At 43.7% G+C, this 25,289-nt stretch overlaps 1 protein-coding gene across 1 annotated transcript in view; it reads left to right on the forward strand.

Annotated features, from left to right (window-relative positions):
- The window catches only part of CPS1 (carbamoyl-phosphate synthase 1), a 123,907-nt gene that overhangs the window by 41,580 nt on the left and 57,038 nt on the right, over window positions 1-25,289 (forward strand). The window contains exons 13-21 of the mRNA XM_077829747.1: window positions 721-816; window positions 6,471-6,660; window positions 8,856-9,013; window positions 9,352-9,480; window positions 14,348-14,492; window positions 14,846-15,056; window positions 18,115-18,313; window positions 21,582-21,758; window positions 23,125-23,243. Coding sequence (XP_077685873.1) covers window positions 721-816; window positions 6,471-6,660; window positions 8,856-9,013; window positions 9,352-9,480; window positions 14,348-14,492; window positions 14,846-15,056; window positions 18,115-18,313; window positions 21,582-21,758; window positions 23,125-23,243 — 1,424 coding nt within the window. The remainder of the gene's footprint in view (window positions 1-720; window positions 817-6,470; window positions 6,661-8,855; window positions 9,014-9,351; window positions 9,481-14,347; window positions 14,493-14,845; window positions 15,057-18,114; window positions 18,314-21,581; window positions 21,759-23,124; window positions 23,244-25,289) is intronic.

Here is a 25,289-nt window from a genome sequence, read left to right on the forward strand (position 1 = left end):
ATTGAATCAGATGGAGAGAATGCAGAGCATAAAAAATTACCTGTGAAACTGAAATACAGGATTCCCTTACAAAAGCTACATTAAGATTTAATTTCTTCTCATTATGGATTTCTCTCTCTCTCATTATTTTATTAACTCTCTGTTCCTTCGTGGAAGTTTTTGAAACATGGAGGTTTGTGTATATGTTTTTGTATGTTCTCCAGAGCAGAATCTATGCTTGTTATGGTGATCTCTGTATTTCATGGCACCTCATGCAGTCGTATCCAGCTATGAGATTTGGTTGACAGCATCAAGCTGAAGCTGCATTGCTAGAGAAGAAGTTTGGAATTCTTAGCATGAGCCGAGTTGCACAGCGAATTGTGCCTTCAGAATGCAGCTGAATAAAAAATACAACACAGAGATGTGGGAAGCCAAAGTGAAGCCTGGCTGTCTATAAATAAATTAAACAATCAGTACGTTTACTGTATATTTTGTGTAAAACATCAGTTGCCTCCATTTCTTTACCCGCCTGTGCACGATATGGGTTCAATAAATTTTTTTTTGGAAAGTTGGACGGAAAGCTGCAGGTTTTCTGAAGCTGGCTTTTCTTCTCTCTTTGACCTAGTTTTTCATGATTCAAGGCCATTCCACACTGCATAGTCTCCCTTCACCCCAGTTTAACTCCCCTCCTTTGCACCTGTTGTGAAATCATTCTAATCATTTTATATTGTTGACTTTTAGGTTTCCAAAGTTCTCATCCTAGGATCTGGAGGTCTGTCAATTGGCCAGGCGGGGGAATTCGATTACTCTGGGTCACAGGCTGTTAAGGCCATGAAGGTAAGAGAAGGCTCCAGGTACATTAACAGAAGTTAATCTGCTTTTCCTTGTTGCAGCTAACCTGATTATTTATTCCACCCTAGTCGAAAGCTGCAGATTTATGTAAGTTACTGAGCAGTAGAGCTGGTTGAATTATTTGGGGAGAATAAATTAATTGGTAAATTTAGCCCTTATTTCTGTTTATGAATTACTGACCAACTGATCTGTGTTACTTTATTCATAAGTACTCACAAACCAGCTTATGGAAATAGCTTGACTTTGAATTTCAGTCTTTGTATTGTTGTGATCTGTTCTCTTTGACTATGTCCCCTTGACCATTGAACGCTGTCTAATGGTGTTCCTTCTGTTCCCTGATTGGATGACTGAAACTTCATCAGCAGGAGAGTAATGAATGGTAATTAGTGCACTTACTTCTGAAATGAGCTGTCAGATGAATAAATATCTGCACTAAAATTAGTGAAACATTTGTGATTCCATGAATGTTTTCATACAGAAAGTGCCAGTCACCAAAATGCTGATGGGAAATGAATGGTATGACCCCACTATTAATAGTGACATGCACAAGCTATGTTTGCTGGTGAAACTATGTGTGAATTTTCTTTGTGCGCTATCCAGTCAGCTCTCCTCAACAGGCTATTATTTATTATAAATGAGATAAAATAGGTTTTAAAAAGCCAGATGTTCCATTTTTATCCATGGGGCAACTCCACTGTCAAAGGGGTTTCTCCAGGGATGAATTTTGCCCAATAAGCTTAATGAGCAGGCATGTTGGTACAACCTGTTGGTGTCTCCTTTGTAACACGTATCGCACCACATTTTCAAGAGTCAGAAAAAGTGTCTGTGCACGTCTCTGTGTGCCTAAATTGCACAAGTAAAACACCCTGTGAATGCTTGTGAATTAGGGATTTGCATCACCAGAATCCTGACTGGTACATGCTTGTTGGGCGTTTCATATGCAGAGCTAGAGGGAACAAACTTATGTGTGTTTTAGTTTACAGCATAAAGGCTCAACCCCAGCTCTGGCAGCTTTGCACTGTTCATAGCAAAGCTGTTGAAAAATGACCCCAAAGGGGCAGCTGAGGATTGCTCTTGAGACAGGGTCATCACTGGGTAGTGCAAAGTCAGCTCTGCAGCCCTGTGCCCCCATCACCTGCTCCACATGGGGTTGTATGAAGAGAAAGCTCATGGCACTCTGCCACAATCACAGCTGGCTGCAGACTGGGTAACTTAGAGCAGCTGTGAGGCTGCTTTAAGGTAAGATAGCTGGCCGAAGATCAGGGGAAAGGAATGGTGGCTTAGAGCTACCTTCCCCCCCAACATTTTCTCTCTCTATCTCTCAGACTCAAACACACACACACTGCATCGGGTTTAAACTTGGTGTAGCTGAGAACTGAATTCCAAATGTGGTGAAACGTGTATTTTCTGTGCTTTCTTTGCACTGTGTATTATCACTGCTGGCTCCAAGTCTACGGTGGTTACATACTCAAGCAATGCATATCAAATCAGGAGAGGAGCGGCCTAGAGCCATACGGATAGCAGTCTGAATTCTTAAGGAGGGCATCTCGTATTTCTTCTTCTCTGTCCTCTCTCACGGTTCTAATTCGGAGCCAAAAATTATTTTTTGCAATAAATCTTGCCAGCTTGCCCTTCCAAATTACCCTTTCTCTCTTCCCCATACCATGGGCCAGCTGTCCTGATCTTGGTGCTAATCAGCCAGACTACTTGCTCTCCTTGACCTTGCTTCTGGTTGTGTGATTTACAGTAGTATGCAGAAGATGAGGCAGTTGGTCAGCATCTGGCAAGGGGACAGCTAGATCGCGTAGGTGGGAGAAAAATGGGGACAGGTAACAAGAGCAAAAAATGTGAGGCTAAGGATTTTTCTTTGCCAAACTTTTAATGATTTTTTTTTTTGGAGAAATAATCAGTAACAATTGCCATTACCAGGCACACTGAACCATATTGCTGTCGTTTGCAACCCTTTCTAGTCATTTAAGCCCTGGCTCCGTAAAGCGCTTAATCATGCACTTAAATCCACCGGTTCACTTAACACGTGTCTACCTTTAAGCTGAAAGGGCTGCTGAATCGAGGCATTATTCACAGACATTCAGGTGAGTGAAAAGATCAGGAGTACTTGTGGCACCTTAGAGACTAACAAATTTATTTGAGCATAAGCTTTCGTGAGCTACAGCTCACTTCATCGGATGCATTCAGTGGAATGAATAAATCTCCCCACTGTGTTTTCCACTGAATGCATCCGATGAAGTGAGCGGTAGCTCACGAAAGCTTATGCTCAAATAAATTTATTAGTCTCTAAGGTGCCACAAGTCCTCCTTTTCTTTTTGCGAATACAGACTAACACGGCTGCTACTCTGAAACCGCAGGTGAGTGAGTTTTTCTTCGCAAGGATGTGCATGGAAAGCACGTGTGCCATGAATTGCAGCACCTATAAATATTTGAAAGTGCATATGCGCTGGAAATGGCCTTTTGAAAAAAGCCCTTTTTGTTATTTGCGTGGTAGATTCACTGAAACAATTCTAAATACGGGTAGGTATTATGCACTCAGAAAAAGGGAGCTCTCCTGCCGTCTTATGGTGAAGACTCATTTATTATTTGTATCACAGTAACACCCAAGAACTGCAATCCGATTTCAGGGCCCATTGTGCAAAGTACAGTTCTAACACTTACTAAAAAGAGCAGTTTTGTCACACCAGAAAATGATAGGTGGGGAAAAGCAAACCATCAGGAGAGAAGATGCAATACAATTAAATAAAAGCATATCTTAGCACAATAGGCATTTGTCATGAACATTAGTGAGCGGCCTTGCCATAGCCAGCTGGGTTTGCAGATACCCTGGCACAGATGAGTATAAAGGAGGGATCTGAAATAGATAGATATTACAACTGGTTGGAAAATGGGGTGGGGGGGGAGGGGGCGGGGAAGGAGAAGGGGTTCCCTTGAAAAATTTCAACATAAGTGGGGTGAGGGAGGAAGTTTCCAGAGAAATTTCCAGCAGAAAGTTTTGACTTTTTGATGGAAAAAAACTCAAACTGCAAAACTGAAAAATTTTCTCAGTTTGGTGAAAAACCAAACATTTTCCTTTTGCTTTTTGGTTTTCTGACAAAACACTCCCCCCCCCCCAAAGTTGCAAGGAAAGCTGGTGCTTTCTGAAAAATGTTGTTTAAACAAACTCCCAGTTTTCCATCAACTAAAAGTTTCAGTGGAAACTTTTTTTTAGCCAGCCCTAGAAGATATAATTTCAGTTATCCACATAGAGAAAAGAAACAACAGCATGTGACTTAGTTGACCAATCATGAAGCACAAATAGTGAATATTCTGGGTGACCCAGTGTGAAACCAAGCCATACATTTGTTCACACAAGTAATTTTGAATAAAAACTATATACATACCAGTGCCAACCTGTTCACAGATCATTTGTGAACAGAGAAAAGGGCTAAAGTAATTAAAATAATTATTTTCAAATTATAATTTGCTGAGTTTGGTTTCTCAGTATACAGCTGAGTCAGTCAGAAGCCAATTCAATGTATTTTGAGAAATGACACAGAGACCATGTCAGTTTTCTTTTCTGACAAGCTTCAGTATGGTAAGTGCACGGTTATTATATTATTCTACTCTAGTTGTATTTTACTCCGTATTTGCTTTTTCCTGGATAATGTGTCCCAGATGCATCTTTACTCCCAGTCTGAGAGCAAGTGAGGGTTTTTCTTTCTTCTTTCATAATGTCAATGGATATTTAGCTCCTGGCAGAGGATCAGAGCCCATTTTATTCAGCTCAGAAACCCTAGAGATTGATTGTCCTGGTAAGCTAATCAGAGGACCTCTTGGTTGAACTGTCCCAGTGTTGCATTTAGTATTATTACGAATCATCCTCTCAAATTGCTGAATTAAGAGGTATTCCAACCTCTCAAGTAGGAAAGAACCTGACATTACATTCTTCCCAGTGCATGTCAGGAAGTGACCAGGTAAATAGGTTTGATCCACACTGGTGTCATGATATATGAGGCAGTTCAAACACCTCTTGGAGCCCCCTACAAAAGTCATTGGAATAGGGTTACTATGTGCAAGTCCCAGGGTTTGGTGTGTGACCTCCTCCTCCCTCCATGTGCCCAAACTCCTCTGGGCTGCAAGCAATGGATGTGATGGGGCGAATCTTGCAAGGAGAAGGGATTAAGTAACATGCCTGGAACTGGTGGAGAGAGTCAGGAGAGTAGTGGGTGGAGTTTTCTTTTAAACAGAAAGGGTGGGGAGCCAGCAGGGGTTTCTCCTACCAGGATGGTATAATAAGGGAAGACATCTTGATTCTCCGGGGGCTTGAGTTATTCTCCTCCTAGAGCTCTCAGTCAGCAGGAAACTGCTTGTATTCCCCTTCCCAAGACACTGCTGCCGGCGCAGTACACAGCACTGCTGGGGACTCCTACAGCTACAGCCTGGGCAGCGTTTTCTGAACCGGCCCTGATTGCATTGCAATTTTTTCTTGCTTTGAAGAGCTGCTGACCCTGACATGCCAAGCCCTTGACCATTTTCTTTTTTTATGATCAACAGCCTTCTATATTATGGTGTCCAGTTTGTCCTGTAAAGGTCACACTCGTCTTCCTTATTCTCCTCCACACTAATCTTGTAAAACTGATCATTCAGACTCCTTCCTTTAGAATGCTATATTGGGTGTCATTTTTAATATGAGGTCAGTCAGTGTTAGCACTACAGACCATCAACATTCAGGGCCACAATCCCTCTGCTTCCCAATACAACCTTCTCGCTGCAGCCATGTTCTGAGTCTGCCTCTGGCCTACAGGTATTATAGATGCACTGGGCTGAATTCTGCTCTCATTGATACTGGTGTAACTCTGTTGGCTTCTCTGCTACCTACTTATAATGTTTCCAGAGGAAGGGGAAGGGTGATCTGGGGCCTGGACTGGAACTCAGGAGATCTGGTTTCAGTTCCCACCTCTGTCTCCCAAACATCCCGGGTGCCTGACCCTGTTGATGTCAGTGGCAAAGCTCTCCTTGTCAATGAGGCCAGGATTTCACCCTTAAACTTTTCTGTGCCTCAGTTCCCCATCTGTAACATGGGGATGAAAATGCTTCTTTTCTCCCCCTCTTTGTCTGGTCTGTTTAAATTGGATGTTCGCTGGGGCAGGATTCTCTTGCTAGATGCATAGTCCAAGTGAAAACAGAGCCCCGGTTTTGGTTTGGGCCTCCAGGCACCGCTGTAAAACAAATAATACTAAAGAGCTTTCTTCAAGTGTTTCTAGCTGAGCGGAAAGAGACACTGGGCCAATGTGGGTTCTCAGTGTGGTAATTCCAGCAACTGTAAAGACCTGCAGTGGTGCAAACGAGAACAGAAACTTACTGCACCGTCTCTCTCTTTCGAAGAATGTCTGGAAAAACATACAGGAAGTTCCTTCTTGTAGTGTCCTGGGGAGGTACAAAGAACTGAAAAATATTCAGGTACCATGATCAAGACACCTGGTGTTGGGCTATTCAGCCAGAGAAAACACTATTTTCAGTTACTGGCATGATACCTAGTCACTTGTTAAGATCTTCATTCATAGTTGTCATGTTTCTAGTATCTCTGTGCGTTTACCTCTCAGTATACAGAACATTTTAAAACTTTAATGTTGATTTTCATTTCTCAGGAAGAAAATGTGAAGACAGTCCTGATGAACCCCAATATTGCCTCAGTCCAGACCAATGAGGTTGGCTTAAAGCAGGCTGACACGGTCTACTTCCTCCCCATCACCCCACAGTTTGTCTCAGAGGTCATCAAAGCAGAAAGGCCAGATGGGTTAATTCTGGGCATGGGTGGCCAGACAGCTCTCAACTGTGGTAAGTACTGTGGAATTGTAGCTGTATTAATCTCTCTAGCCCCACATCCGTCACCTTTATACCTGCCTCTGCCTGATCAAACCTATAGCAATCTCAGCCAGAACATTTAATTCACTTACAAATGTTTATAAGCAGAGATATTGGTCTAATGGACTGATATAAGTATTAATTTAATTGTACCTATTGAATATGACTTGTAGTGGCTATATTTTATAGTTATCAGTTATACAGAACTCTTATAGACGTTTCATGCAACCGTGTTTTGCAATTGCAGCTTATAAATCTTGGTTTGGACGACAGATTTGGGGCGTGTTCTGTACCTAAACATTAAGATGAAGATTGAAAAGGGAAGCTAGAGGGATAGTGGTGCTTAGTTTAGCTTAGCATGGCAGCTCCAACTGGCGCTGCTCCATTTAGGATCAGAGATGGCTCCAAACCACAAAATTCAGATCTAGATGCAGCTTTCATAGATTTTAAGGCCTACAGGGATTACTGTGATCATCTAGTCTGACCTCCTGTATAACACAGGCCAAAGCACCTCACCCCATAATCTCTGCACCAAACCCATCATCTTCTGATGGAAGTATAGCTTATCTTTTAGAAAGATATCCAGTCTTGATTTAAAGATTTAAAGTGAGAGGAAATCCACCACATTCCATTCTAATGCTTCAAAGAATAAGTGTGTCCAAATTCAAGGTTTTGGTCCTAAGTAGTATAAAAGGAAGATGCATTTGCAAAATCCAGACTGGATCTGGGTGCAGATTGTGGCTGTCCCCAAGGTTTGCAGGTATTTGAATCTGTGTGCTGTTGTATTTAGGAATTTCCTTAGTTAGCATTATCCCACTTTTAATAGAAAACAATGTTTAAAACGGGAACATTTAGCTGTGACCTGAAATGTGTCAAATTAAATGTAAATGTTTCATGTTTATTTTATTACAGTACCGTATATACTTGTTCATTAGCCTGTTCATTTATAAGATGACCCCCCAAGATGGTTAGGTAAAAATAGAAAAAGCTGTATGACCCTTTCATAAGCCGACCCTATATTTCAGGGGTTGGCAAACTTTCGCTCCTGGCCCATTAGGGCAAGCCACTAGCAGGCCTGGACGTTTTGTTTACCTGGAGCATTCACAGGCCTGGAGCCCCTCAGCTCCCAGTGGCCGCGGTTTGCCGTTCCCAGCCAATGGGAGCTGCGGGAAATGGCGCACCCATTGGCTGGGAACAGCAAACTGCAGCCACAGGGAGCTGAGGGGCTCCATGCCTGCAGACTCTCCAGGTAAACAAAACGACAATGTATTAGATATTCAATTCGGTGATTCCAAAGAGTTTTAAAAATCATCAAATTTTGGTGTAGACCCATTTATAAGCCGACCACTGCTCTTTGATGCGTCCCTTTTTTACCAGAAATATTCGGCTTATGAATGAGTATATACTGTATTTCCAAAAAGGGTGGTAATTTAGAATTTCCCATAATTCCATCCTGTTACAGTAGATATGGAAGGAGAAACCCACACTGTCTTTACAAACTTAAACTTTATCACTACCTAATGGCTCTTTAGGATTGCCCATTCTTTGGATCATTTAGAATTACACAGGTTTAGCATTGAGACTGCACTCCATGGAACATCCCTTCATAGAAAGGGACGTGGTTAAGATTGTCTAACAGAACTTGTCTGTCTCTAACTTTAATGATCTTTCAATTTCATTGGCTAGATGGAACTAGAACGACATGGGGCTTGTTTTCTATTGCCCTATACCTTGTGTAATCATCTACACCCGGGCAAAGTGTGTGTGAAATGTTTCCAAATCAAAATGGTAGTGCTTTCTTACATCCTTTATGTGCAGCCATCCATGTTGACACATGGAAGAAGAGAATTAAGCCATATATGTGTGACTATGCCACTGGCTTGCTTGCTCCTCTGCTCAGAATCTGCTTCAGGTACTCGTTGCCCCAATTCAGGAAAGTATCCCTATTTCTAGACGTCACATCATCGAATGCTTAAATTTAGTCACATACTTAAGTGCTTTCTTGAATGTATTGGTTTTGGCACTGAATTTTGACACTTCAAATTGAGAAACTATGGCGGTGGGGACCGTGTATGGATCCAGCTAGCTAGCTGCAAAGCCAGATTCCCCATTCGCTTTCCTTTCTGTACAGCATAGGTGCTCTGATTCTAACTCCATTCTTTCCACAGGAGTGGAGCTGTTCAGACGAGGTGTTCTGAAGGAGTATGGAGTGAAGGTCCTGGGGACGTCTGTTGAAGCCATCATGGCCACCGAGGACAGGCAACTGTTTTCTGACAAACTGACCGAGATTAATGAGAAGATCGCTCCCAGCTTTGCTGTGGAATCGGTAAATGCGAGGAGCTCGGAGACGCAAGGCTGCCATGCTCGGCTTTATTGTTCTTTAAACAGCTGAAACCAAAAGCATACCTAGTGTAAATCCATTGAAGTCAAAGAAGATGTACCAAGTAGGATCTGGTGCATTGAAGTCAGTAGGGATGGCCAGGTGTATCTGAGGGAAAAATTTGGCTCCTGGAGTCACAACAAAGGCATAATTATTTTCTCTTGTCTAATTTGGGGAAGTGCCTTATTGATGGGTTTCCCAGTACACTATATAACCTGATGTGTACACTTGAATCAGGTTAGTCCTTGTCGTTTTATTTGACGTTTATTCCTGTCTGCTTTAAGATTGAAGATGCTTTGAATGCAGCAGAAAAGATCGGCTACCCAGTCATGATACGCTCTGCCTATGCTCTGGGTGGACTAGGGTCAGGTATATGTCCTGACAAAGAGAGACTGCTGGATCTTGGGACCAAGGTATGTGTGCAGTTGATAGCTATAGGGATCTACCTTGCCATCTGATTTAATATATTCTTGTAATAGTCACAGATTAGTCTAGATCTACATACTTTATCTTACTGGTAAAACATTATCTTGTTGCTCTCTAAGGTTCTGTCTTCATAATACTTGCCCTTGACTTGGGTAGTATGAATGATTAAGTAACATTGTTCATGGCTGTTAAATTCTGCCAGAAACGATTCATAATTTGAACAAATGTTTCAGCAGTTTTGGTCAAAAAGCAATATAATGGCCTCTTTTCTCCTGCTCTCAGGAGCTGTAGTCACAGGGAGATGCAGAGAAAGTAAAAGCCTATACTGAGCTTAGCTATAACTAAGGGCCAGAAATAGAGAGACTGACAGGATTAGGACATTTTTGTATTTGGTTCTGAACTGTGAAATTTGTGCGGTACCAGACTCCTGTGAGGAACCTGCCTGTCAGCTCTTTTGTACTCACTAGAGCGGGACAAAAATTGTCAATAATTTTTCCACAGGAAATGTAGCATTTTTTAAAAATTTCCCATAAAAACAAACCAGAAAGCAGAAAATGTGGGTAACATTTTTCAGGTTGGGGTTAAAATTGTTCCATTTTTGAAAGCCTGGGTTTTTGATTTTCCATGGAAAAACAGGAAAACAATTTGACTACAATGAAAATTTTTGTTTTGATTAAAAAGTTGTTTTTTAGTTTAAAAAAATCTTCATATTTTTTTCCCAGCCAGCTTTACTAATATTATTGAATATTTTTTTTAAAAAAGCTTAAAATTTACTCTCTAAAAAGTATTTTAGCCTGCCAAGACCCAAATGTTGGAAACTCAGTATTAACATCTAGGACAAACACTTGGAATCCTAACAAAGATAAATATAGATCAAGGACCAGTTAGTTTAACGTAATGTGTTTTTTTCTATAATTTCAGTCTCATGTTTCATTTGCTCTGATGGGGATAATTAACTAGATTAAAACATGGATACTAAACTGGGAGGAGTGGTAGATACGCTGGAGGGGAGGCATAGGATACAGAAGGACCTAGACAAATTGGAGGATTGGGCCAAAAGAAATCTGATGAGGTTCAATAAGGATAAGTGCAGAGTCCTGCACTTAGGATGGAAGAATCCAATGCACCGCTACAGACTAGGGACCGAATGGCTAGGCAGCAGTTCTGCGGAAAAGGACCTAGGGGTGACAGTGGACGAGAAGCTGGATATGAGTCAGCAGTGTGCCCTTGTTGCCAAGAAGGCCAATGGCATTTTGGGATGTATAAGTAGGGGCATAGCGAGCAGATCGAGGGACGTGATCGTTCCCCTCTATTCGACATTGGTGAGGCCTCATCTGGAGTACTGTGTCCAGTTTTGGGCCCCACACTACAAGAAGGATGTGGATAAATTGGAGAGAGTCCAGCGAAGGGCAACAAAAATGATTAGGGGTCTAGAACACATGACTTATGAGGAGAGGCTGAGGGAGCTGGGATTGTTTAGCCTGCAGAAGAGAAGAATGAGGGGGGATTTGATAGCTGCTTTCAACTACCTGAAAGGGGGTTCCAAAGAGGATGGCTCTAGACTGTTCTCAATGGTAGCAGATGACAGAACAAGAAGTAATGGTCTCAAGTTGCAGTGGGGGAGGTTTAGATTGGATATTAGGAAAAACTTTTTCACTAAGAGGGTGGTGAAACACTGGAATGCGTTACCTAGGGAGGTGGTAGAATCTCCTTCCTTAGAGGTTTTTAAGGTCAGGCTTGACAAAGCCCTGGCTGGGATGATTTAACTGGGAATTGGTCCTGCTTCAAGCAGGGGGTTGGACTAGATGACCTTCAGGGGTCCCTTCCAACCCTGATATTCTATGATTCTATGGAACAGCACAAGTAGGACTCTGTGACGCAAAGAGCAGTACAGTGTAGGCAGTCCTGAAGTCAACAAAATCCACTAGGCTCCAGGTTAGAATATCCTGTACAGTGGGACCTGATGGTGCACACGGTATAGGTAGGGTTGCCAACTTTCTACTTGCACAAAACCGAACACCCTTGCCCCACCCCCTGCCCTGTCCCTGCTCATTCCATCCCCCCTCTCTCTGTCACTTGGTCTCCCCCACCTTCACTCACTCGTTCATTTTCATCAGGCTGGGATGGGGGTTGGTGTGCCGGGGGGGTGGGGGGGGAGATGCTCCAGATGGGGGTGTGGGCTCTGGAGTGGAGCTAGGGATGAGGAGTTTGGGGTGCAGGAGGGTGCTCCGGGATGGGGCTGAGGGGTTTGAAGGGTGGGAGGGAGATCAGGGCAGAGGCAGGGATGGGGTTTGAGGTGTGGGCTCCGGGAGGGAGTTTGGGTGTGGGAGGGGGATCAGATCAGGGGTAGGGGGCTGGGGCATGGGAGGGGTTGAGGGGTGAAGGCTCTGAGTGGCACTTACCTCAGGCAGCTCCCAGAAGCAGTGGCATGTCCCCCCTCTGGCTTCTCCTTGGAGGTGTGGCCAGGTGGCTCTGCGTGATGCCCCATCTGCAGGTGCCACCTCCACAGATCCCATTGGCCGTGATTCCCAGCCAGTGGGAGCTATGGAGCCAGTGCTTGGGGTGGGGGCAGAGCACGGCGCCTTCTGGCTGCTCCTACGCCTAGGAGACAGAGAGGGGACATGCTGCTGCTTCCAAGAGCCAGGCGGAGCCATGGCAGGCAAGAAGCCTGCCTTAGCCCCGCTGTGCTGCCACCCAGACTTCTAACGGCCCAGTCAGCGGTGCTGATCGGAACCGCCAGGGTCCCTTTTCAATGGGGCGTTCCAGTCGAAAACTGGATGCCTGGCAACCTTAGGTATAGCTTTATTGAAATCAGTGGGCATCTGCCCATTTACAACAGTGGGGGATCTGGCTTTGTGTTCCTTGGAGTTTGATTGACACAATGCACTGATGCTCCTCACTACATTGCCGTTTTTATGAGGCATGGGGCCCTGGAGAAAGATCTAAACTGAGGAGCCAGCATGAGCAGGAGTATCTCCTTTTTTCTTAGTTAAGCAGAATGTGCTAATGCTTTCCTTACCCATCAGACTCATTAGGACAAAGAGGTAAATTAGCAGGTAGATTACTAATATCACACATGTCTATGATGACACATTTCCATTTCATCAGAATGGATTAAAAATATTTAGCGGAAAAAAGTAAATGAACTCGGATACAAACATTTCATGTTTCCTTTTGAACTTCAGTAATAAATTATATTCAACAACAACAACACCCAACCAGCCCTACCAAAACAAGACACTCCACTCCACATGCTTCTCTGGGGAGAGGATGAGAGAACAAACACCACATGACAGATGGGTAGTCATGTTGTCTAATTTACTATTGGAAGGCTCTCAGATACGATGGAGATGAGCATGGAATTAAAAACCTATATAGAATAGAATAGAAAAAGCAGGGGAATTACTGCTAGAAAGGAGGGAGTGCAAGGTTGTAAACACTCGACCAAGGAACATTTTTTTTTTATATCAAACTCTGTTGTCTTCATTCCCTGCAATATCTGCAAATTTTCAGTTATATTGCCCTTAAGACTCCTTTTCCCAATGCAAACGAGTCTAATTTTATTCGGTTCTTGTTTGTCTGTGATTCTGTGCAAGGGAATTCCATTGATGCAAATAAGAGCTTTTATGTGAAAATGGGTGATTAATATTAGTCTACATTACCGTAGTGCCAGCAAGCTTGGGGCCCCATGGTGTTTGACGCTGGAGGACAACAGTGGCTGTCAAAGGCCCAGGTCCTCTGCTACTGAAGTCAATGGGAGCAGTGCCATTGATACCAGTGGGCACAGCGTGAGGCCTTAAGGCCCCATCGCAAGATACAAACATGTTATAACATAGTTGGCATTTATCATGTTACATGTTGTAGACATGGCCTAAGTGTCACGAACTGAGATGTGGGTGGTGATGCCTAGTGGTTGGAGCAGGAGCTAGGCTGATGGGTTTAAGAGCAGGTTTGCTGACTTCCTTGTCCTATCAAGTGTTGTGGTCCATCAGGCGGCCCTGCTGTGGCTCAACTGTGTTCACAGGCTACCGTGACACTAAGTAATTTAAACGTTGGCTGCAAAATTAAGGGAAAAAAGGAGGCCGAGGAAAGGATGGTCTGATAATGTGTGTGTTATTTTCTGTGTTCCATGTGAGATTTAACTAACCCCTTGTATAAGAGTTAATATTAATGTCAATGTATCCATTTGGATTGTACCCGTTTAGCAACTCAGGAATGTTTTCTGGGTTAGTTTTAGAATAATTCATAACTCTTGCTTCTGGTCAGTACGTCACAGTAACTAGCGGTGTTAATAGTGTTGTTAATTCAGCAGTGTGTCCAAGCACCCATTGCTTCGTCCGCTATTTAATTTGACAAAGAGCAGTCGTCCCAGTGAAGTCAGTGGGGCTACTCGCAGCCCTAAAATTAAGCGTGTGTGTAAGTGTTTGCAGAAGTGGCACTTTATTTTTTTTATTTTAATTTATATTTCTTGTTTCTGTTGCTAGGCCAAAGGTCCTCATTTCTTTTGTATCCAATCACATTGTTTCCATGACATTTAAATGAGGCTAATGCAAAATAAAAGTTACAGGGCAATTGTCACATAATAATTAATACCTAACTCTTACATAGTGCTTTTCATCAGTAGGTCTCAAAGTTTTTTTCAAAGGAAGCCAGTAGTTTCACCTACGTTTTATAGATGGGGAAACTGAGGCACAGAGGGTGGAAATAATTTGCGCAGAGTCACTCAGTGGTGGCAGAGCCTTAAATACAGGAATGGGTCCAGTTCAGTTACGTGTGCTTAATAAAAATGTATTTCTTCCTTTGTATCCCCCTGCTGTCTGTCTTCCCTAACTGATTCTTCAACCCGCTCCCCAGGCATTTGCAGTAACCAACCAAATTCTAGTGGAGAGGTCTGTTGTTGGCTGGAAGGAGATAGAGTATGAAGTTGTGAGAGATGCATCTGACAACTGTATCACCGTCTGTAATATGGAAAATGTTGATGCTATGGGAGTTCATACTGGTAGGTTCTTTATAGCTCACCGTAGATTGCATTTAGATCAGCATTTTCATATAATGTCTTTCTGCCGACTATAGATAATACACTTACCTGGCTGGTGAGAGAGAGGATGTCGAATACTTAGCAGATCTAAGTGCTACTGGGTATGATGGAACACACTTTTCAATACCCTAAGTCCGTCCCTATTGTCTCTTATTTCACACGATAACATAGTCTGTCCCTTGCCTTGAAATGCCCCAAAACAGGCATCTTCCATCACACCTGGTGTTCAAAACTTGTAAGACGCAGTAGGTTTGCGGAGACATGACCAGAATTTATCGCCATCAAACTATTGTGTTTTTCCTTCTGGCAAACAGGAGATTCCATTGTAGTGGCTCCCAGCCAGACACTGTCCAACGAGGAATTTCAGATGCTGAGGGAAAGTGCCATCAAGGTCGTCCGACACTTGGGCATTGTGGGGGAATGCAACATCCAGTATGCCCTGCATCCTACCTCCCTGGAGTACTGCATCATTGAGGTCAATGCCAGACTCTCCAGAAGCTCTGCCTTGGCATCCAAGGCCACAGGGTAAGGCAGGAAATAAAAGCTAGGGTAGGGGAAAGGGGCAGGGAACTAGGGTATTACAAATGGAAACCCTCTCAGGAAGGGGACCTAGTAACTGGTTTTAGAGAGTACATTCTCTGGCATCGGTACGTTGGCTTCAAATCATCTCTGGAACGCAAAGAACTTGGTTATTAATGAGCTCTCTGCCAGATTGAATCAGATGGTCTTGCTAGCTGTCTTTGTTTTGTTGGCTAATCATAAACTAATCGAGATAACGATGGTCAAATCTGGCTGGTTAAAATTGGCTTCTTAATTGTACTCTGCGGATGCTGTTGAGAAGTGCAAATTAGTCCTTAATTTACAGTTCTCAACAACTCTTGTAGTTGTCGAAGCCCTGTAGCAAACTGGAGACAGACAGTAATAAGTGACAGCAAGCATTTGATTGATTTCATTGTGTTAGCTGACTTCTCAGTGACACAAATCCATTTTTGTCTTGTGTCGCAGTAAATATGTCTATAAAATAGTAGCCTGGCATACACAGAACAAAGAAAGCTTTGCAATGAGGGATCTACCATTGCAATCCTGAAAGGTGTTGAGTACCCACATCTCCTATTGCTTCAGTGGGAGTTGAGGGCACCCAGCATTCCTTAAATTTGAACCATCATTTGATTCTCAAAAAAAAAAAAAAAAAAAAAGGCACCAGCTTGTAAAACCTGTTCCACCAGCTTTAGAACCCTACTCTGGAAATTCCAGTCCTGGCAGATTCACAAATGGAAATGGGTTTGGTGTTTAGATCTTGGTGCCCATTTGGCTACATGACAAAAACACTGCAGAATTGGGCTTTTTCCTAAGAATGGTGCTGTGTGGATTGTGACTGGTTGGAAGATGCTTTTGCAGCTAATGAGGACCTCTGCATTTTGTACAAATATTATAGGAATGTGAGAGAGGACTGTTCCTCCAGGGTGTTGTTCAACAGAAGGCTACAAAATCCCAGTTTGGATTTTTGCCTCTGACTATCTGTGAAGTGCTCAGAGTCAGAGAGCTAAAGAATTCCTTCAGTCTGCTAGCTTGAGGGCATACATTATCTTATATTAACCTATGCCCACAAAAGTTCCTTTTTTGGTGAAAGAGTGAATGGTTTTGTGACCTGTATGGAGAAGAGGAATTTGGATTGGAAACTCTCTAGGATGGGGACTGTCTTTTTGTTATGTGCTTGTATAGCACCTACTACAATGGTGCCCTAGTTGGTAACTGCAATATAAATAATAATAAGAATTAATAATGGCCTGAATGGGTTTGCTGTCAATTACCATCTATGAAAGAACACATGCCAGAAGAGGTACTCCAGCAGCTCATATTCAATTATTAGCATTTCCAGCTGCTCTGCAGTTATCATTGTTCCATGGTTTGGTGGTGATTCCAAGTAGGCAGTTCTTAAAGATGAGAACACTCCTGTTATAATGAAATAAACTAACCTCTACCCCAGCCAACGAGGCTTTCTCAGTCAGATGAAAGTTGTGCAAGATGACGTTCGTGGCAAACGTTCGGGCAATAGGGAATCCTGCTGGATGATTTATAATCACTTGGTTTCCGCAGACTGGATTATATCAATTTCGCTGCCCAGTTATCACCACGCCCTTGTTGCTTTTGGGCTGATTTCTGCCCCCATTTAGACCTGTCCAATCTCGCTGATTTCAACCCCCTGAAAGCGCAGGACACTGCCCAGGGTAACTGATGGGAGAATTTAGCTCTGAATTTAAAGGTACCTTTGGGGCTTTTAAGAAATACGTCAATCATGCTGACTCGTCGAGTCCAGCAATGTTCCCCAACAGACTGGGGCAATCATCTGTTACCTAAAAAGACTAAAATCTGCTTTTCGCTTTCATTTGCTGAGTGGACATTACTAATTCAGCTTTCCTTCTGCGCTGGAGTCACTCAGGCTGCAAGAATGCCACATGCTACTCCAACAACCACCACAGAGCTGGCTGAAGAACGACTGCAAAGGCTATTCTGGCTCCTTCCAAACTGACACAAAGGCTCCTCTGTTCTGAGCATAAACATTTGGCTTCTAGTACATGCAGATAAACACTAATCCCAGCACTGATCTGCTACAGTCCAGCCACTGATCTAAGATGTTCAGTTGCCCTTATTTGCTGAAATAAGATGGAGTCTCACTGTAGGTTATGCAGATATATGCTTGCGTTGCTACTATGTTTAAAGGGCACTCGCTCATCCCAGTTGTAAAGTGTCCGCTTTCCCATAGCACTCACTCTCCGTGTCTCTCCCGCCTCCTCCTTTCCCTCTTGAGCTGCCTAACTGCAGTGAAACACCAAACTTTTCAGGTGTTGCAAAGATTTCACAGAGGATAGTCCATTTGCCAGCTTTTAATGATCGTCCAGTCCATGTTCCAACCTAAGTCACTCAGTGCTAAACTTACTTATATAAGCACATACCTATAGTATAACCCCTGCTCCCCCATATGTGGGCTTTTCATTCCCTCCCCCAGGCAGAAGTAAACCTTTCTGTTTTTGTTAATTGTTGGTGTTAGAGTAGCACCTAGAGGATCAGGATCAGGGCCCGATGGAGCTAGACGTGTACAGACACATAGTAAAATGTAGGCCATGCTCAGAGAGCTTACATGCTAAAGACACAAGACAGACAAAGGGTGGGAGAGAGGAAATATTATTCTCATCATCCCAATTTTACATTAGAGAACTGGGGCGTGGAGGGTTTAAGTGCCGTGCATAAGGTCACACAGGCGCTCTGTAGCAGAGCCAGGAACTGACCTCCATCCCCTGAGTCCCAATCCGGTGCCTGAGCCACAGACCATCTTTCCTCCTTAATAGCTGATTCCTACTCCAGCACTCTGTACATGCCCCTTATGATCTACATGCTGTAGCCGAGCTTACTGCTGCTCTCCAGTGAGCTGCAATCACATACCATGTGCCAGGAGTGGAGCACCATCCCTACAGACTGCAGTTACTATTTTTATTAAAGCAGCTTCAGAGGGTTATAGATTTCCTTGCCCTCTATAGTACCAACCATGATACTAAAAAACGCCTGCCTCCTTCATCTCTGCCAGGTACCCATTAGCATTTATTGCCGCCAAGATCGCCCTGGGGATCCCCTTGCCGGAGATCAAGAATGTAGTATCAGGAAAAACCTCTGCCTGCTTTGAGCCCAGCCTGGATTACATGGTTGCCAAGATACCTCGCTGGGACCTGGACCGCTTTCAGGGCACCTCTAGCCAGATTGGCAGCTCCATGAAGAGCGTGGGAGAGGTGAGTGTGGAGAAATTCTCTCCATTTCCTTTCCGTCTCCTATGAAATTTAACTTTTCTCCCTTGTCTACTCTCTGGATGCTGGTTCTTTCTAGTCTGCCAGCCAAACGAATGCTGAGGAGGATTTAGAACCTCAAGGGCCGCTCTTCTAAAAGCAGACGCTAGTTATGCACTCGCAATTTGGTTCCAGTTATCCACTGCAGTTACAAAAGTGTTGTGTGTATTTGTGGTTGAACATGACAGCATGGAGACATCAGTCAACAAGGTTTTGCCCACTAATCAGGGAGTTAGCTGTCTAACAGCTAGCATTCATTCACTGGGTCTTCAATGTCTTTTGAATGCAAAATTAGCGACCAAATTGGGACATTTTTAACATGTCTGTTGCATGATCTCCATGCTGGGTTGCTGTCCAGAAGGTCGACTGGGGATCAATGAACTCAGTAGAAATAAAATAAGAACTGAGAGAAGAAATCACCCTAAACTGAAAGCAAACTTGTCCTGAACCTCAAACTGTCTTTGGTTTGTAAAAGTTTTATTACCATTTATTGGTCAATACTTGTTCACTTTCACCTTCCTGGACGTTTTCTGGTTCCCTGTGGAAATACCATTGGGGTGTTTCTAGCATGGCTGTAGAAAATTTGTTTTTCCAAATATGTGCAGCCTGGCTTTTCAGCCCCAGTTAATTCAGAGGGTGTGGATAAACATCTGATCTTTTGAGAGCTTATTCAAATCGCCTGAGCTGTATCCAGTACCCTTTTCAATTAGAGTGATTTGGGACTGTAAAGGCCATTTTAGGCAATAGCATGGTAGGCCACTCTTGAGATTCGTAGATTCCAGAAGGGACCACTGCATAACACAGGCCATAGGACTTCCTTGAATTAATTCCTGCTTCAGGTCCAATCGTTGTGTTTGAACAAGAGCATTTCTTTGCTGAAAACATCCTAGAGTGAAGCGAAGACTCACCGATGCCGCACCTCCTGCTGGTCATCTGGGAATTAGCGCTTCAGTCTCGGAGCACCTCCTGGTGGCCGGTGTCTCGCCTGCCTCAGGCCCCTGCGTCCCTCCTGGACCCCGGTGCCCCTTTACTGCCCCAGCAGTACCTCCACTCTCTGGGTCTCCCCTCCCAGGGGAACCCCCAACCCTCTACCCCTGCCTTGCCTCAGTGGCTACAGCCAGTTATCAGCTAGCCCCCTCTCACTGGGGCAAACTGCAGTCTGTAAAGGCCTCTCATCACTGGCAAGGGGATCGGACCAGCTGCCTCTGCCTAATCCCCGGCTGCCCCTCTGCAACCCCAGTACCTGCTTTGGCCTTTAGCAAGACCCGCAGCCTGGGTATTTGCCAGGCTGGAGCTCCCCAGCTCCTCTTGCCTTTCCCCAGCACTGCTCTGCTCCCGGTACCCTGACCTCCCAGACAGCTAGGTCCCTCCCCCTCCACAGCTAGAGAGAGACCCACCCAGCTCCTCCCTGAGCCCCCACAACAGGACCAGGTGTGGCCCAGTTGGGGTGTGGCCCCAGCTGTGGCTGCCTCCCCAGTCAGCCCAGAGCGGGGAAACTGCCCCACTACACATCTACTCTGAAAGATTTAAAGATTTCCAGTGATGGAGAATCCACGACAACCTTTGGGAAGCTGTTCCAGTGGTCAATCACCTTCACTGTTAAAAAGGTGCACCTTCTTTCTAGCCTGATACTGCACCTGAAAACAGAATGCAGCACCTGATTTCCTCTTGAAAGGGTCAAATTGCTTTGTCTTAGACAGTTAGTTGCCCCCTCCAAATAGATAGGATAGGCCTTTGGAAATGAGGAACAAAACAGCAATGACTTTTAAAATCTGAATTTAAGACTGGTGAGAACAATGTGACATCTTCAGCTAATTTTTGAAGAGGAATGAAATGAAGCAAAATGGGTAAATTATCCATTTAATTAGCTAATTACTCATCAGTTATCCAAAGCAAAATAATTAATTGTGTACTTTGTTGTCTGTCTTTTTTTTCCCCCTAATGTTTTTCAAGTAGCTCTCTTGCTAAATTATTTTGACAAGTGAGGCCTTACAAACATCCACTCCTCCTCGCTCAAAGAGCACACCCTCAGCACGGTGGGAAGGATTAATTAGAGCTCTAGAGGAAAGCCTTGCCAGGGTGATTGTATTTTTAATAATGTGTGGTACAGAAGGTCCCTGCAAATATTTATGGTGTTAATGCCCCGTGACTTCATGTTATACGTGCACTTTGCACATTTTACTCCAGCTAAGAAAGGGTTATACTCTGGAGTGTCCCACCGTATGAATACTGAACTGCATTATGAGTTGGACTATCCACATGTACGGGGAAATAAGGAAGGATAAGAACCCCCCGCACCCACGTATTCTCCTGCACAGACTACCTGGACCTTGGGTTCAAGCCAGCAGCCAGTGGACAATGGGAGAAATGGGGAATAGACAGAGCTTTGGCTTCATGCTCCCCAGCTAGCATGGGGTGTGCTGAGCTGTGATGGTAGAGAGAGTATTGCAATTTACTGTTGATACAGACAAAGAAGAAATTACCAACCCCCAGAGCAGAGGAGCTGTTTCTCAAAGAGACCCCTCTCAGTCAGAGTGTCTCCTGTGACTGCATCTGGCATGGTAAAGCTTAAGTCCTCTCCCTAGGCCTGTGCCGGTAACCAGACTGTAGACCACTATGGTTTTTCTTAGTTGAGCTGGCTAGCCTCAGCCTGACTGTTGGTGAGCTCTGTAGTGACAGGTGGAAGGCTCGGAACAGTGGAGCTGTGTGAAAGGGGAGAAAGTTTTCCCATGACACTTTTGCCCCGTTTGGTTTCAGATTATTTTTGTGTCCTTTTAAGATTTTGCTTTCTGGTGAAATATACATGTGAACGTTGGAATGAGTTGCAAAGTTTCCATGCAGAATGGACTCACTGGAACTTGGGAATGGGATCATTTTTTTAGGTGAAATAATCATTGAACAGAAACATACTATAATAGTTACTTAAGGTGTGACATGGGCTCAATGGAAGAAGTGTAGTCTTCTGCCTTTGCCCACTCCTAAGGCTTAAAATTCCATCTGCATGAGGCTTTTCCAACTTTCCAGGATTCTCCCGTCATATAACACAGGTGGTTTTTGAAAGCTCCGAGACAGTAATCTTCCTTCGAGTCAGTTCATTGTGTCCCGTAGCATGTTCCCATAGGCTTTAATGTTACCTAATAAGCATCACTGCCATCTGAATAACTGAGAGGGGCAACACCTCAGCACATTAACGTGAGAGATTTCTTTGTTACAGGTCATGGCTATTGGGCGCACCTTTGAGGAGTGCTTCCAGAAGGCCCTGAGAATGTGTCACCCGTCTGTGGATGGCTTCACATCACGGCTGCCAATGAATAAAGAGTGGCCGGCCAACTTGGATCTCCAGAAAGAACTGGCTGACCCCTCCAGCATTCGAGTCTATGCAATGGCCAAGGTAATGAAGGACGCAGAGGCTATGGGATCTACCCTGTTGACTATAGTTACCAGACTGTGTTGGTTGAGGTAATAGAGTGGAATATTCTTTAACCCCTCAGACAGCTGGTATCGATTGGATCAGAAATCCCTAACCAGCTCTCTGACATCTAAAAGACCAGCCGCTAGTGGTTGTTACCACTGAGCTCTGTTTGAGTCACGTCTCATCAGATGCCTTCCCTGTCTCCCCCCCTTCCTGCCCCATGTCAAGGTTTTTCACTGTTTCTTGGGGTGATGAATACGATGCCTGTTATGTCGGAAAAGGCGAGAGCTCAGATGCCATTCACAGCTATTGCCTTTACCCGTGTTCTTCTACTATAGTCAAAAGACAAACACAGGAGAGATGTGGAACCCGATGGAACTTCTGACTGAGCCAAGGTCATGCACAGTGCCAACCAATCTTGGCACCATGCTGGGGCCCTCATAAATTAGATGTATCTGGAGCAGATAATAAGAGAAGATTATTAAGATGATGTAGCCTATTTGTGAAATGGTCACAGGGAAATGGGCTTTATTAAAAAAAAATGAAATGTTTAAAAGAAAAAAGAGTTAAATATTTCACCACATCATAATAATAACGATTAATATTCAGCTCTTATAGTTGTACTTTATTCACCTTTGGGGATTTTTAAACAAAATACTGTATCCATTGCCTTTGGGATGACAGGCTGGGTTTCCTTTTTACCCAGTGAATGTGGATGGTTTGCTAAAAATAAATTACAAAAACCAAAACCACATAATTAAGCATGTCCAGGAAAGCATGAAGCCTGCACTATCTTCAGAACGAGAAAGAACCAGAGCGGTGTCACGGCTGCAAAGTTTGGTTCTGGATGTGAACTTTTCCATAGTTCAGGGGTATTTCAGGTCAGGGTTTCTGAGCCAATCTATCTTTAAACTATAAATCAGAGTCAGTTTCAAAAGCAGCCAGTTTCTCAACCATTGAAAACCTAAACCTTTCTTTGATGACATTTGCTTCTAGCAGACCACAGGACTACGGAATGTGCAGGACCTTGGTAATAAGAGGTACAGATGAGAAGTCAGCAGCAGGGGATGAGCATGCTATATATATGTATATATAAAGAGAGAGCATGAAGCATACATAGCATATGAAGTTACAGCAGGTGTCAACCAGCATCAGTCCTTATTGAAGTCAATTGGAGTTTGGGCAAAGACTTCATTGGGAGCCAAATTCTGCACTCCTTGCTCAGGCAAAAGTCTTGCTGATGTTAATAGGAGATGAGGAATAATTACTACACGTTTCCAGGCAAATTAGATATTTATGACGTGTTTGTTAACGAGTCTGGCTTACCATCTCCTCTCTTCGGCAGGCCTTGTCCGACGGCGTCCCCGTGGATGAAATTCACAAACTCACAGCCATTGACAGATGGTTCATCTATAAGATGCGGGATATTGTGAACATGGAGAAAAGCCTGAAGGAACTCAGCAGGTAAGGAAATCAAACAGCTTTCTCTAAGGATACAGCCTTTTTGCTTGGCATCACACAGCTGGGAAACCAGCTGCAGGCTTGTGCACAAACACGAGCAAGGCCGAAAAGTGACTGTCAGTCCTCAGTGCAGCCTGAGTTATCTTAAACCCTAATGTATTGCACTAAGAGGCTACCTCTGCCCATGTAGCAGCAACTGCACTGAAGAGCGCTGCTCTAGGAGTAAAGGCATCTTGTCCATCTGAGCTGATCTTAGGGGTTCTAGAAATCCCACCTGGATTTAGAAAGTCCTTGATGTAGTTTCAAAGCTAGGATTTGCTAACCCTCCCCCCAAATGTGAGATCTGAGACTACATTTGCATAGCGAGGGTATGGTTAACCTTTCAGCTAATACTCTCAATAGATTCTCCCTGACTTTTTACACCAGAGAGCCAAATAGTGCATTTCTGACTGGCTGATAGCTTTCTAAGCTGTCTGCCTTTCTTCTCACGCGCTGTTCCTCCTCAGTTTAGAACAGCTATAATTTCCAACACATTTAAATATAAATCTTCCGGTTTCTTAAACCATATAAAATGAACCACAATAGATAGCAGTAAATCGAAGCTCCAGGCTGTATATCAGTCTCAGCCTTTTGCTGACCGCAGCTTTCTCTTCCTGGTTTACAAGGCCAGCAGAACATTCTTGCTGAGTTATTATGGTCTGCTCTGTTGCCTGCGTTTTGCATACATGTTGCATTACGGCAGTTGAACCACAAGAGGGCACCAGAAACTTATAGTACACAGCACTTGTAAGGAGAGGCTGGGCAGAAACATACAAGGCGTTTGTTATGAAATATGCTTTCACCTCCCCTGAGTTCTGCTTCTTTGACAAGCTGTACATTTTTAATTGAGTAGTTTTTGTTTCCCCAGAGAAAGTGAGCTGGGATTCTAGCTAAGCAGAAACAAAGGCACAGAGAGGAGCATGTCTGTCGAGGGGTTCTTACAAATCTCCATTATTACCCCACATGTGTAATTCCTCTCTAACTTCCATGTCATGTTTCATTTGTTTGCTGGTTTCATTTTAAAAAAATCTCATGCATATCAAGTTCCTGTGTTTACACAGAACCAATTTATTTCCCCCACTGTTTCCTAGGAAATTACAGCCACAGCTGTAATTAGAATACTCTGCAATTTTGTATTCAGGATCTCAAAGCATGGTCCAGAGGATGGTCATGTCCTCCCATGGTGTAAATTGACATCACTCCATTGAGGTAAAGGGAGCTGAACTGATTTCTGTTAGCTGACGATCTGGCCCATTAGTTAATTACGTCTCACAATGCCTCTGTGAGATAGGTACATTAACGTTATTGCACCCATGATATAGATGGATTAGCTGAGGCACATAGTCAAATGACCTTCCCAAGGTCATGGAGGAAATTTAGTGGCAGAACTAGAACAAAAAGTGTTACTGACTTCCAGGTTGGAGTGTTGACAGCTAGAACACACTCTCCATCCTCCTCCCTTTCGGCCATTATTGGATGAGAGCTGGCTCAGCTGTTGCATGCAAACAAGAGATTTCTCCTAGTCAGTGCTCAGGTCTTCCATGTGTGTATTCACTGGAGCTACTTGCTTTATTTTTCATTCTGCTATAAGATTCAGTGTTTGCAAATTGGACATAATCGTTTTTAGAGGGAATAAGGACAACCCAGAAAAATGGCTGAACGGGTTATTACAAGCACAGCTGCATTAGCAAGCTCTGTGTTTATGCAAACATGACTCTCTCTACATGGATATTCTGATATACACACACAGTATGTATGTGTATAATATATGATAATATCCAGACCTTGCAGTTGATCCTTATCTTTCTATAATGGTCCAAACCAACACTCAAATGAGTTCATCATCATCATCATCATCACAATGCCCAGCTCTTATCTCGTGCTTTCCAGCAGTAGGTCTCAAACACCTTACAAAGGAGGGCAGTATTATTATCCCCATTGTACAGATGTCAGGGGCAACGGAGGCACAGAGCAGTGGAGTGACTTGCCCAAGGTCACGCAGCAAGGCAA

This window comes from Eretmochelys imbricata, chromosome 11 (assembly GCF_965152235.1).
Source record: "Eretmochelys imbricata isolate rEreImb1 chromosome 11, rEreImb1.hap1, whole genome shotgun sequence".
NCBI classification, from domain to species: domain Eukaryota; kingdom Metazoa; phylum Chordata; order Testudines; family Cheloniidae; genus Eretmochelys; species Eretmochelys imbricata.